The sequence below is a fragment of the Polyodon spathula genome, chromosome 1 (assembly GCF_017654505.1).
Source record: "Polyodon spathula isolate WHYD16114869_AA chromosome 1, ASM1765450v1, whole genome shotgun sequence".
Lineage (NCBI taxonomy): Eukaryota > Metazoa > Chordata > Actinopteri > Acipenseriformes > Polyodontidae > Polyodon > Polyodon spathula.
This window is the reverse complement of record NC_054534.1, coordinates 53,189,421-53,203,255: the sequence shown is the minus strand read 5'-3', so window position 1 is coordinate 53,203,255 and position 13,835 is coordinate 53,189,421. Positions and strand designations below refer to the sequence as shown.

At 35.7% G+C, this 13,835-nt stretch overlaps 1 protein-coding gene across 2 annotated transcripts in view; it reads left to right on the top strand.

Annotated features, from left to right (window-relative positions):
• LOC121319594 (multimerin-1-like) overlaps window positions 1–8,712 on the top strand; it is a 52,649-nt gene extending 43,937 nt beyond the window's left edge. The window contains exons 7-8 of one of the 2 annotated variants that reach the window (XM_041257198.1): window positions 3,535–3,678; window positions 5,727–8,712. In XM_041257198.1, the coding sequence (XP_041113132.1) occupies window positions 3,535–3,678; window positions 5,727–6,148 (566 nt within the window). In that variant the 3' untranslated portion in view covers window positions 6,149–8,712. Of the gene's footprint in view, window positions 1–3,531; window positions 3,679–5,726 lie in introns of both variants that reach the window. The other variant, XM_041257189.1, reaches the window with a different exon arrangement.
• The last annotated feature ends 5,123 nt before the right edge of the window (window positions 8,713–13,835 follow it).

The window sequence follows — 13,835 nt, the reverse complement described above, 5'->3', positions numbered from 1 at the left end:
ACTAAATTTCTTATGAACAGGTTAACCTCTGTTCTTTTTATGGTTGCTGTATCTCTTTTAACAGGTAAATGAATTAAAGGTTTACAGACTCGGGTGAGTGGTTTCTGGTTGGTTAACCTATAATAAGTGATCAGTTAAGAGTAGATTTAGCAGGAAACTCATTGTCCACATTTTTGGCACATGATTACAGTATTTTATAATATTCTAAAACACTAAAATGACTGACCTTCTCTTGTAGAAAGACCTCTGTATTGCCATAGGGACTAGTCTCATCAAGGGATGGATACAAATATAATTCTGTAGATAATGCACATTGTTAAGTTGATAATAATTTACTTAAAAGCCACAGTTTGCTGTTCCATCAATTATTTGCTGTCATCCATCACAGGCACCCCCCATTAGGCCCATAATTTAAAAAAATAATGAGAGTTGAGAACTAATATTTTGGGAGTCTTCCTAAAACCCTTCCAGGAACTTCCAATATCAAAATAATTTTAGACGGCGAGATGCGGAATATCCAAAAAATGTGCCAATTTGGTGTGGAATGACCCAGTACGATTCCGCCAAGCCCTATTATAAATTTAATAAGCACATCTTAATTAACAGAAGGTGGTGTATGCATTATTGAGTTTTTAATTATATTACAGACATCAGCTGCCACTAGATGGAGTTTCTTTGGAAATAAAAACTGATTTAAAAATAATTAATTTTTAAACAATATTAACATAATTTAATTAATGTAAAACTTATAAGAAACAGAGGGCACTGTTGGATTTTCCAGCACTTGTATTGCACCTACTTATTTTTACTGGTAACCCTAGTATAGCCATGGATAGGTGATACCCTAGTGCTGTTAAAGGGTCAAAAACATACAGCTGCTGTTTATCCCGACAAGATAAACCTCTACTTAAGTTTTTAATTTGAGAAATTTATTTGGACCAATATAACAGGTTAAGACAAGCTTTTCATAAGGTGAAAGTGGATTTAAGAAAAATGACTGAAAAAACATTTTGCTAATGCACAGTCCTTCTGAATCAAACTATAATTCTTCATAATGTTTTATTTCTTAATGTTTTCTCTAGCTACCTATTGTAAAGATCCACTGGCATAACACATTAGCATTCCTAACACATTATAGGGATATCGACTGAGGATGTTCACACTCTACTATATCAAAAGAGCCAGGCTCCATTTTACGACAGACAGACCACCAGTATTCATAAATAAATAACTATTTATTACTGCAGGTTTGTATAGGCACCTCACAAAAAGCAGTCCCTGCTTGTTTGATAAGCAGAAATCACTTTATATGAGTAAGGTAGTGAAAACAATCTAACCTAAAGATCAAGGAACCAGTCTTAAAAAAAATCTGTGACATCACCCTTTGACTATTTAATTTAATGAGTTCTAACTAAAAGCTGCTGTGAGGCCTTGAAGACAAGGAGAGTGCGGGGCAGATAGATAAGTCACCCTTTACTGATGCTCCAATTTGTGTAACTTACAATTGTACAGTTGTAATTAGTTATTTGATTAATCATGCAGTTAAAATGAAAATAAATTAAACAAAGTTCTAGATTATTCTTGACAATCACACATTACAATGTAACCATATAAATATTTGCCAAATTGCTATTGGAATGGCTCTTTTAAGTTGGCTGGTGTGTTTGCCTGTATTGGTGCAAAAAGACACCACTTAGGAAGAGAGACCGATTCCTTTTTCAGAAGAGATGTTTACCCAGCAATTGTCATGTTGCTCCCTGTAGGCTGGCTTTGGCTGCCTACCTAGGAGTTTTGGGCTAGAAGATCTTACATTATACCTGTGAGGAGTGCTATTGCAGCAACAGAAAAGAGCAGAACAATCAGCAAGACTAGAAAGCATTCCAGACTAAATGAAAAATGTACAGTGCTTTAAGACCATCAGTATTTTTAGGTTCATATCCTCACATGAGGTTGAGGGTTCAACTCCCACTTGTGGTTGTGGTCATATTTTTTATTAATTTGGACACCCACTTTCTAAAGTGATCTGTGGGACATATTCATTGAATATGATAATAATACATGAGGTTTGTATTAGAAATGTAACTGGATTCATTAATGAAACTGTCATGCTGGTCATATGACAGTGTAAACTCTTGTTGCGGGGTGCTCATGAGCCACTGAGCATTGGCTATTTCTGCTCAGGCTTTTGCCTTTCCCCCCAGTATTGCCACAGTAACTTTGCATTTCTCAGCAGTAGCATCTTTCCTCAAACCACACAATATCTGAGCTAATAAAGGATTTGCTAGGGCAGAGCCAATGAATGTCCTGAATAGTGCTGCACATTTCTAAGTTAGGCACCAGATATTAGGGCTGCTATCTTGATATGCAACCACAGGTGGTGTGACTAACTGCACATGCTTATCACCCTGCCAAAACCAGATGTTCAAGACAGCTTTCAATCGAAAGACATTCACTGGCAAATTAACCAAAAAGGCGACTTCTCTTGCCCTTGTATCCACTTATATTGGGATGACACTTCCTAAACTGTACGCTAATTGTACTTGCAAGGCCTGTACAATTTCTTGTTTTACAGCAGTCCTCAGTCTCGTTGCTTGTGGTCTTTGACTCGATTGCAGCTTGCTCATCTTGGGTCCGTTTTTACAAGTCCCGGAGTTGCAGATCTGCTGAGCAGAGTGACAGCGCCTTGTTTAGCATTCGATGTGGAGCGCAAAATGTTTAGTTTTCCTTGGATATTTAGTGTTTTTCACTCTGTTGAGTAGCTACTTTCATGACGTCATTTGTATATCTTGCCTCTTTAAACTCACAGTACTTTGATGTTTTAATGTCCTTTTCCACTGGGACATCGCTAGTTTATGTTTTCCTTGCGACAAAATGATTGTTGAGCATGAGTAAATTATCTATACATAATTCAACTGTCCGCTCAAGCTAATCCAGTTCAGGCACTGGTCACCTAATCAGTAGTCCACATACAGTGCCTAAAGGAAGTATTTACCCCCTTGGACGTTTTCAGTTTGTTGTGTTACAACCTGAAATCTTGATGCATCTAATTGGGATTTTTTTTTTCAAACTGTGAAAACATCCAAGGGGGGGAAAACTTCCTATAGGCACTGTATTTGCTTATATTGTAAGAAAATTAAGCTTTAGCACCCTTACAGAAAACTATATATACTTTTTACATTATATACTGTATACAGTGTGTGTATGTGTGTGTGTGTGTGTGTGTGTGTATATATATATATATATATATATATATATATATATATATATATATATATATATATATATATATATAATGCCAGTGTATTACCATGAATAAAACCCACACACACAAACAGAACACAGCACTACCATCAATGACAATAAAGTGGTTTTGGAACAAAAACTGTACAGTGGCCTATACAATAGCATTATGTTGCTACAATGGACAATTTACAGTCTATAAAGAGACAGCAGTGTTTTTTTTTTTTTTTCTCCAGTAAATCTTTTAAGAAAAGAACTGACACTCATTTATTTCTCCTTTTTTATTGATAGCAGAGTATAACAGCTGCAGCAGTTCTCCCTGCCAGAACGGGGGTACCTGTATTAATGAAAGAAGTGCTCATGTATGTGCATGCCGCCCTCCCTTTGGTGGTGTCAACTGTTCCATCAAGTTAGTGAATGAAAGCAATCTGTCTACTGGTAAGAGATAATAGAAAATATTTTTCTTACTTTGTGTATACAATACAATTACTTATCCCACAGCTGAAATCTGCTTGTGTAAAAGTGTTAGACCATCATATTTTTTTGTTCCATTCGGTTATACACATTTTAATAGATGTTGAGAATGTCATTTGAAATAATATATATCTATCTCTCCATCTCTTTATATAGATAGATAATTAAATGTAATTATTTCTGATATAGCTGGTTGTACTATCCACTTATCCCCAGTAATAGAAACTGGTATTACGGCACACTCCTGTAGTTACATTTTGAACAGTTCAAAAAGGTGAAATAATCGGCATCTCATGAAAAACAATTTTTACAGATATCCATTTGTTTTAAAAAGCATAGATCAACGTGTTTCGACACAATGTCTTCATCAGGTTACAAGTTTGTAACAGGAGTGTGTTGTTTCTGTTATTGGGGACAAGTGGATACTACAACCAGCTGTATCAGAGACAATTATATTACATTTTCTATTCCTATTGTGGTAACACCCTTTGTCATGTTAAACTTTTTTGTGCAAGAATGACTGTCCCAAAAAAAATTATATATATATATATATATATATATATATATATATATATATATATATATATATATATATATATATATATATATATATAGTATTGTGCAAAAGTTTTAGGCAGGTGTGAAAAAATGCTGTAAAGTAAGAATGCTTTCAAAAATACATGTTAACAGATTATATTTATCAATTAACTAAATGCAAAGTGAGTGAACAGAAGACAAATCTAAATCAAATCCATATTTGGTGTGACCACCCTTTGCCTTCAAAACAGCATCAATTCTTCTAGGTACACTTGCACAAAGTCAGGGATTTTGTAAGCTTATAGTCAGGTGTATGATTAAACAATTTTACCAAACAGGTGCTAATGATCATCAATTCAATATATAGGTTGAAACACAATTATTAACTGAGACAGAAACAGCTGTGTAGGAGGAATAAAACTTGGTGAGGAACAGCCAAACTCAGCTAACAAGGTGAGGTTGCTGAAGACAGTTTATTGTCAAAAGTCATACACCATGGCAAGACTGAGAACAGCAACAAGACACAAGGAAGTTATACTGCATCAGCAAGGTCTCTCCCAGGCAGAAATTTCAAGGCAGACAGGGGTTTCCAGATTTGCTGTCCAAGCTCTTTTGAAGAAGCACAAAGAAACGGGCAACGCTGAGGACCGTATACGCAGTCATCGGCCAAGGAAACTTACTGCAGCAGATGACACATCATGCTTACTTCCCTTCGCAATCAAAAGATGTCCAGCAATGCCATCAGCTCAGAATTGGAAGAAAACAGTGGGACCCTGCTACACCCATCTACTGTCAGGAGAAGTCTGGTCAGAAGTGGCCTTCATGGAAGACTTGCGGCCAAAAAGCCATACCTCCAACGTGGAAACAAGGCCAAGCAACTCAACTATGCACGAAAACCCAGGAACTGGGGTACATAAAAATGGCAGCAGATGCTCTGGACTGATGAGTCAAAATTTGAACCTACCTGCCAAGTTCCTTCAAAAACTGTGTGCAGGTGTACCTAGAAGAATTGATGCTGTTTTGAAGGCAAAGGGTGGTCACACCAAATATTGATTTGATGTAGATTTTTCTTCTGTTCACTCACTTATGTTAATTGATAAATATAAACTATTAACATGTCTATTTTTGAAAGCATTTTTTTTCAAACCTGCCTAAAATCTTTGCACAGTACTGTACATATTGTGCATTGAAGTGGAGACACCATAAAATCTAGTGTGCATGTTTTAATAATAATAATAATAATAATAATAATAATAATAATAATAATAAGAATAATAATAATAATAATAATAATAATAATCAGTGGAAATGTCTGCTTTAGCTCTATCCTACTGGTGCTTATCAACAGGGCTTATGTTCATTTAAATAGACTTCACAGATCTAATAAGTATATTTGTCTGGCTATATTGACAAACAGCCTATTTTAGCTGAATGCATATCCGTTAACACACTTTTTTCCATTATTTATTTTAAAGATTTTTCGAAAGGATCCTACAGGTACGCTCCGATGGTAACTTTCTTTGTTGCACACACCTTTGAAATGAAAGATTCTGGCATAATCAAATTCAACCATCTCTATGTAAACTATGGAGCATCTTATTCACCGGGAAGTGGAAAGTTTGTGATTCCTTACCTGGGGGTGTATGTCTTCAAATACACCATTGAATCCAGCAGCCCACAGGTCGCTGGGTACCTGGTTGTTGATGAAGTGGACAAGCTGGCTTTCCAGTCTGAAGCTGCCACGACTGCAGTGTATTCCAGCAGTCTAATAACTGGGGATGCTATGCTTGAGCTAAATTATGGGCAAAAGGTTTGGTTAAGGTTGGAGAAAGGGTCAATTCCCTCAAAGTACCCTCCAGTTACGACATTTGGTGGTTATCTGTTATACCGTACATAGTACTCTGCTACACAGACAGTATACTAGTAACTGTCTTGTCACTTAGTCTGATTCATTAAACAGTATAGTAAATCTGATGTGTACTGACTTTTCAGAATTAGGCGACACATAAAAACACTGTTAAATATATTGCATGTTATTTTGCGTTAGAATCCAATGTTTGTTTCTATTTCCATCACTAAACTAGGTTGCCCCAGTTGTGACAGCTTGGTTCTGTAGTAGGGAATTCTATTCTATTAAAAAAACTCACTTGGGACTAATGGTGTGAAAAATCTTTTCCAAACCGAAACAAAGGATGTCACCTGTCAGAGATAATTTTGTGATGTAATAAATGTGGAGACATAACAAATGAATACACAATCTACATAGCATTTAGGAAAGATGCAGATGGCAGGAATCCAAGTCAAAGTGTACATTATTAATTTAACTTTCTATTGTAGGGAGGGTTAAAAAATACTCCAGTGTTTCTCGGTGTAAAATCTCAAATAAAAATGATTGGTCAGTGATATTCAGGTGCTTTCCTGTCTTTATCTTTTGCAATTAATTTTATTTATACCCAGTCAGTTCAGCTGACAGTTGGAACTTTCCAACAGCAGATGTTTATCTAATCAGACCATCCTTTCATCCATTGGAACAAAATGTATTTTTTACTCCAAAAGAAAATGCATTTCACAAATGTATGATTGTCTAGTTATTTGAATGCTCTTTAATCTTGCCTGTAAATAAAAAGTTTAGAACAGTGGTCCTTATAATATGGCATGCTGGCCATATGCAGGTCCCTGATAAACTGTGGACTTGATGTATGTGATTACATGTTCAGTGTTTCATGTGTCTTTGTAAAGACAGTTGTTCGACCTAACTTAAAGAGCCAACACTATAGTGTACAGCTACTGGAGATAAAGTTTACTTTTATATTGCAGGCAATGCTCAGTAGCTGTGGACTAGACAGCAGTGGCTCTTACTATTTTAAAGACACTTTCAAATCTAGCCTGTCTTATAGGTGTCTGTGGCAGGAAAGTAAACCTCAATCTTCTGAACTCAGGCTAAACACTTTAACAAGGATATAAGAACAGTTTTTGTTCTTTTGTTTTGTTTTTTAGACAATTACATTTGAAACATTATTTTTCTACTAAAAAAACATTGTTGCAGAATCTAAAAAATAAATTGACCTTTTTTCAAGTAGGTGTTTTAAATACAACATTACGTACTTTTAGCAAACTAGTACAGTGTGATATAGAAAAAAACTATTATAAATTGTACTCCTAAATACTCGAATGCAAGTCAAGTAGAGAGAAAAACTATTGGGGAACGTAAAGATAATAACATAATAAAACATGCAGGTAAAGGAGACTCCATGGTGATGAAGCTAAAGCTTTAAGAATTAAATAATACAGGTATTTATGAGCCTCTGCCTAGTGAGCCAATCTTACGATTAAAAAACGGGAAGGATGTGATTTTGGATCTAAAGTAATCTGATCACATATATCGCTAATGATATTAAAAGAATAGTCTCAAAACACTGGAGGATATTGGAATGCGATCCTCAACTTCGGCCTGTCGTTACCTCGCCACGTAGATTTTGTTTTAGATGTTGCAGGAATATTAAGGATGAGTTAGTCGCTTCTATGTATACGTCAATACAATCTAATGACGACTGTCTTACTAAAACAGAACATGGTAGCTTTCAGTGTGGAAGATGTGCTCATTGATCTAACATGCACAATACCAAATATTTTAATCATTCTCACTCATAAAGACATGATACAATGTTTTATCAATTGTAATACAACCCATGGGGTATATATGTGCTTAAATGCTCTTGTGGCTTAGTTTATGTAAGACAAACAAAAATACATTTAAAAAATACATATAGCAGAACATAAAGTTACAATATGAAATAACATGGATTATGCAATAGCGAGACACTGTAAATCCAAGTGTTAAATTCATAGGACTCAAAAAGTTTCAGTTTCTGAGAGAGGTGGTAATACAATTAATCTGCTAATGAGAAGTCATTCTGGGTTTATACTGGAAATATATAAAATCTATGGAACCACATGGACTTAAGGAAACATTAGCTCTCAATCCATATGTTAAATGCTTTAAAAATTAGATATGCCAACTTGAGTCTTCAGGTAGCCAGGGTTGAGAATCATGTTCCAGTGTCTTCCAATTTTTAGTATTGAATAACTGTTTAAATTAACTATGTAACATGATGTGTAACGTACAGCAGAATATAATTTCAGTGTTTTAATATATCAGTGCTTGAGTTTAATTATTGTATAATTACACTATGTATGGATTAACAATCAATTATAAAACCATTTTCAATTAATGAATGCTATGGTAGGTGAAAATTGTCACCTGTAACTAAATAATGTCTATGGCTATTATTCAATTAATGATTAACTATTGGATTGATTGGTGTACTTTATATATGATAAAGCTGGGTTTTTAAATTGACAATCGCTGTAACACCTGATGAAGACACACTCTGTGTTGAAACGCATTGTGCATGTTTCTTGTTTTTTTTCAATAAATAATAAAATGTTTTTAAAACAAAATACAAGGTGAATCTTATGCATAATATTAGCGGTCAAGTCTAAAAGAAAAACAGATTTTTGAGTGTGTGGCCAACCTTGTCTCTACGAGCATTATCGAGAAAGCTATACATGATTTATATGTCATTGCTGTTAACTGTTTTTTTTAAACTCTGCAGCAAAATTAATATATAAAGTGCCTTATGGTCAGCACCTCTTTTTGAAAAAAGCTTTGCTGTGCATGAATGCCTTCATTATCACCCGATGCGCATGCCAGAGTCAGTGACACACTGTCAGTCATGGTGAAAAGCGTTCAGTGTTCACTGCTGCTGGTGTGTAATTCCGGTAATATGCAGGTCATCATTAAACCACCAGTCAGTGTAGCACTGTCACTGATCAGCAGCCAATAGCAAGCTCGCAAGCTAATACAACACAACAAGCAAACACACACACACACACACACACACACAAGGTATTCCATTGGTTTGTATAAAATGTTCGTGCTAATATCTTTTGAAAAGAAGCCCTGATCAACCCATAAGCATTGTACTTTTTAACTATTAGACTAAATATTTACAGAATACTTAAACTGCTCAGAATACTTAAAAAACAAATCACGTTTTTATTTACAATGAAGGGAACATACTGTATTGCCCAAATACTAATAATGAAAACATGTATTATGTTTTCCCTTCATTGTAAATAAAAACGTGATTTGTTATAATTTAATTAAAATGCTATTAATAAATGAACTATGGTTGTAGCAGCAGTTTTAAAGTAAAAAAAATCCCATTTAAATACATCAGGATTTCAGGTTGTAACACAACAAATTGAAAACGTCCAAGGGAGGTGAATACTTCCTATAGGCACTGTATTAACTAGTTAACACAGCGATCAGCAAAAACAAAAATATTGCTAGAGTTATTATTGTGATCTTAATATAGCCCCATACCTGTGAAGTCTATTGCACTTAAAATACACATCCTTTTGATAATAATTTAAAAAGTTATATTGACACCTTTTAAAATTATATCTCCAGCCATACACAGCACTAATTAAGGGTACACTGATTCCGAAGTGCTGTGATTGACAACTGCACAAATCACCACGAACAAAACAAACTGTAGATCACCCACAAAATTGTATATGTATACAATTTTAGATAATCCAATTTGTTGCTAATCAGTTAAAATCATATACATTTGCTGAATTGTGAAAAAAATATATATTAGAAATAACTTTAAGGGCCAAACTCAGTGTCCTTGTTTTCTGAGCTACAATCATTTGAACAGACCTGGCAAGTGCAGTACATGGCATACCTCCAAAGAGTGCAATAAATGGTGATGGCTCAGTGGGAGTCTTTAATATCTGTGAGAAAGTTTCAGAAATGGAAGACGACAAAGAAAACAACCTGGGACAGGGCCAGAACATATGGAAAAGACACGCAGGTGCTTGTTTGCATCTGTCGCAGGTAGGGTCCAAAACACAGATTTTGGCTAATGTAGTTAATTTTCTAATCTTGCTATAGATAGCAGACATAATACCTCTGGATGAAGGATTTAGCGCTATAATTGAATCAACAGGTGATGGAGGGGGCAGGGATGGAAACTGTGCAACAGTGTTACATATGAAATTATGAATTTGCGAATATCTAAAAAGAATGTGTTTGAGGTCATCCAAATTTTAGTAACAATTGTTCAAATGAGGCAAAATTATTATCAATATATAAATCCTTAAAATTTATTATTACGCAAAATACGGAAAGCAGAGTCTTGTAATGAAGGGGGAAATAGGTGGTTTGTATCTATGGGAGCTGAAATTGAGGCCTGAAACCCAAAGTGCAGTCTAAACTGTGTGCCTAGAACCGCAGAGAATGACAAACAAGTTGTTTTTTACTAAAGTTATATGTAGTGGAAATGGGGCACATAAAAGGCAGATAAGGAGGAGCCATTACATGAGTTTTCCTCTATATGTAGCCACTCAGGTCTATCTGGATTACAACCTGGTTGTAACCAATGCAGAACACTGTGGATGTTAGCAGAGCAGTAGAAGTGGAAGTTTGGAAGGGCTAGTCCCCCCGTAGGCTTTAGCTTCTGCAAGAACTATTTTCGAATACGTGTTATTATTCCAAATAAAAGAAGAAATTGACTGATTAAGGAAATGGAAAAAAAAAGATTTTGGTATAAAAATTGGAATACATTGAAAGAAGTATAGAAACTTTGCGAGAATATTCATTTTAACAGAATTTGTTCTGTCGATAAGTGATATAGGTAAAGATGACCAGTGGATGAAGTCCTGTTTAGTTCGTTCTAACAGGGGTTAAACTTAGCACTAAAAAGATTCTTATATGAACTTGTTACAGTGATCCTGAGGTAAGTAAACATACCATGAAACATTTTAAAAGGAAAATTATTAAAATTATAATGTCGTGCTGATAGGAAAAAGTTCAGTTTTGTGAAAATGAATTTTATAACCTGAGAATTTAGTTGAAAGTGCTTGGAGGCAGATGTATAGAAGAAGATAGCCTGTTTGGGTCTGCGGTAGTTTGGGAAGGGACAAAACAAATGGTTTTGTTAATCAGGATCGCTGCACCTCTGGCCTTGCCATGAGAGTTTGAATGAAACAGCTGCCCAACAGTCCCTACGAATGTGAAACTGGTCAGAGCTTCATAAATGGGTCTCCTGCAGGAATACTATTCCCACTTTCAACTGCTGGAGATGGGTTAAAACGTTTTTATAAAATAACTGGGGATCTGCTAGATTTAGTTCAGTTGACAGACATCACCTTTTAAAGGGAGTAAATAGGAAAAGCCCAGAATCCCCACACAAAAGCAGTAGCAAAGCGAGACATAACAAACAAAAGAAAACAGTTAAAAAAGGAGAAGAAAAAAGTAAAGAAAAAATAACATTGAGTTCCATCCCGTTTTAACAGACCCATACCCAGCCCCCCATGATAATACACCTCTGCCTCTTCACAAAAGGCAGTTCACTTTGTTTGGCCTGGTTGACTGGTTTGTAACAATACAGAGAAGCACCATGCTTTCCCTGTATTGGCTCCAACTATTTTACAAATAAAGACTAAACAGCAAATTAGAACAGTTCACCTGAACATACAGTAACTGTAAGGTGTTAATCATTTTTCAGACAGAGAATGATGTACTAACCAGTGGACATCTAAATCGCAGAGGCTACATAAAAGTTTAAAAAAAGACATACATACACACACCCATAACTACATAATCATAGGTACATATGCATACCCAATAACAATATTAAACAATACTTAGGTAAATTCAACATGCATATTATTTTTGTGTGCTTGTCTGCAGAGGTTGGTACTGGGATAAATAATAATAAAATATTTAAAATAATAATAACAACAAATAAATACACATACCTACATAGTCAGAGTAGATCTGTATACATGTATATCTACATATAGATTCTTATAAGAAATTATAACGTAATGTTCATGACGTGCACTGCTATTGATATATCTATATATATATAATATATATATATTATATATATATGCTATATATATATATATAATATATATATATATATAACATAATAAACCGCATTAGGTATATTTTGCAAGCAGTCAAAATGTAGGCCTACACTATTTTAATAGTAGCCTGTTCAAAATTGAAAATAATACTAATAGCAATGAAATAAGAAACAGAGAACACGGGCAAATCTATCTCTCAACAATAAGTTAAGATAGGTACCCATATGAGAATAAATACCTGCAAGCAACCCTATATCTTACACATGCATCACCCGATTACAGCCACCCACACACGGCTGCTTGTATATAATTAAATAAATATGTAAACTTAAAGAACTAAGAATTGAGGAGCAGAAATGGGGAGAAAAAAAATGTGCAGATCACATTTTGTTTTGCTATTCAGCTACTTGTAGTGAAGCCATTGAGAAGAAAAAGAGTAAAAAAAAAAGCGGAAAGCAGACTGTACCGTGTTCGAAATGGAGTTATGCAATCAATATAAATAGGCCTGGTCAAATAATACACTACAGACAAACCTGTAAAATAAAAGTAATCACTTTCCTTAACAATAAATCTACGAGAAGTATATTTGCACATATATAACAGATAAACAGATTACATTGTCATTACATTGCGACACACATATTAATAACATAAAATAATAATAGCAGCCTGAAGTCAATATTTGCATTCTGTCCAAAAACCGCCAGTTTGACTGTTCTCCCAGCAGCTCTTTATTATAATACTATCGATTTAAAAAAAAAAAAAAAAATAATAATAAATAGTACCTTTCCTGTAATATAGAAGTGGACAGTCATTGGATGTTGTGTGGGAGGATGGATTTAGTATAGAATTCCTTAGCTTCATCAGGAGTTAAACACTTTATCGGTGCCATTGAATGAGATACTCAGCCGAGCTGGTTGCAACAAACAAATTTAGCTCTGGCGTTGTAGAAAAGGGATTTAATTTCACCATATGCAACCTGTTTCCTCGATAACTCTGGGCTAAAATTGGGAAATAGGTGGACTCTAGCACCTTGAAACGGAAGACCACCCCGTTCACAAATGTTTTCCATTACTTGGTTGTGATGCATTTTCATAATAACATGCCTGGGAAAATTCCACCATGAAAGCATCCGGTCATGCAATGGCAGAATTGGAAGTACACGCTGCGACAGTTCTACTGAAGTCGCGGGTGCCCAAGATGACGCCAGAGGATGACCCTGAGGCCTTTCTGGTCGTTGTTGAGCGACTGGTTACTGCATCCAAAGGTTTTTTGAAGATTCCAGGCTGGTGTGCTAATCCCCTCCTTTCTCAAGCCACGCCGATGGCTCTACCATCCTCCCCCACACCAAAGACCCAACACCCACCTACACCGAGCACCCTTCGAACCCAAACGAGTGGCCTCCTTCCCACACCGTGGACTCAGGTTGGCTCCCACCTGGGGTAGATCAGAGGCCCCCTCCCTGCTGTCCACCCGGCAGCAGGACACGCAGGCTCCGTGGCATCCTTATACTCTGGTTTGCTACTGGCACCATGAGGCAGGTCACCTCGCCCAGAATTGCCCGGTGACAATGAAGTGTGGTGTGGCCTCCCATTATCCCTCACCAGAAGCAGGTAAGTCCAGGGGTAATGGTCGAG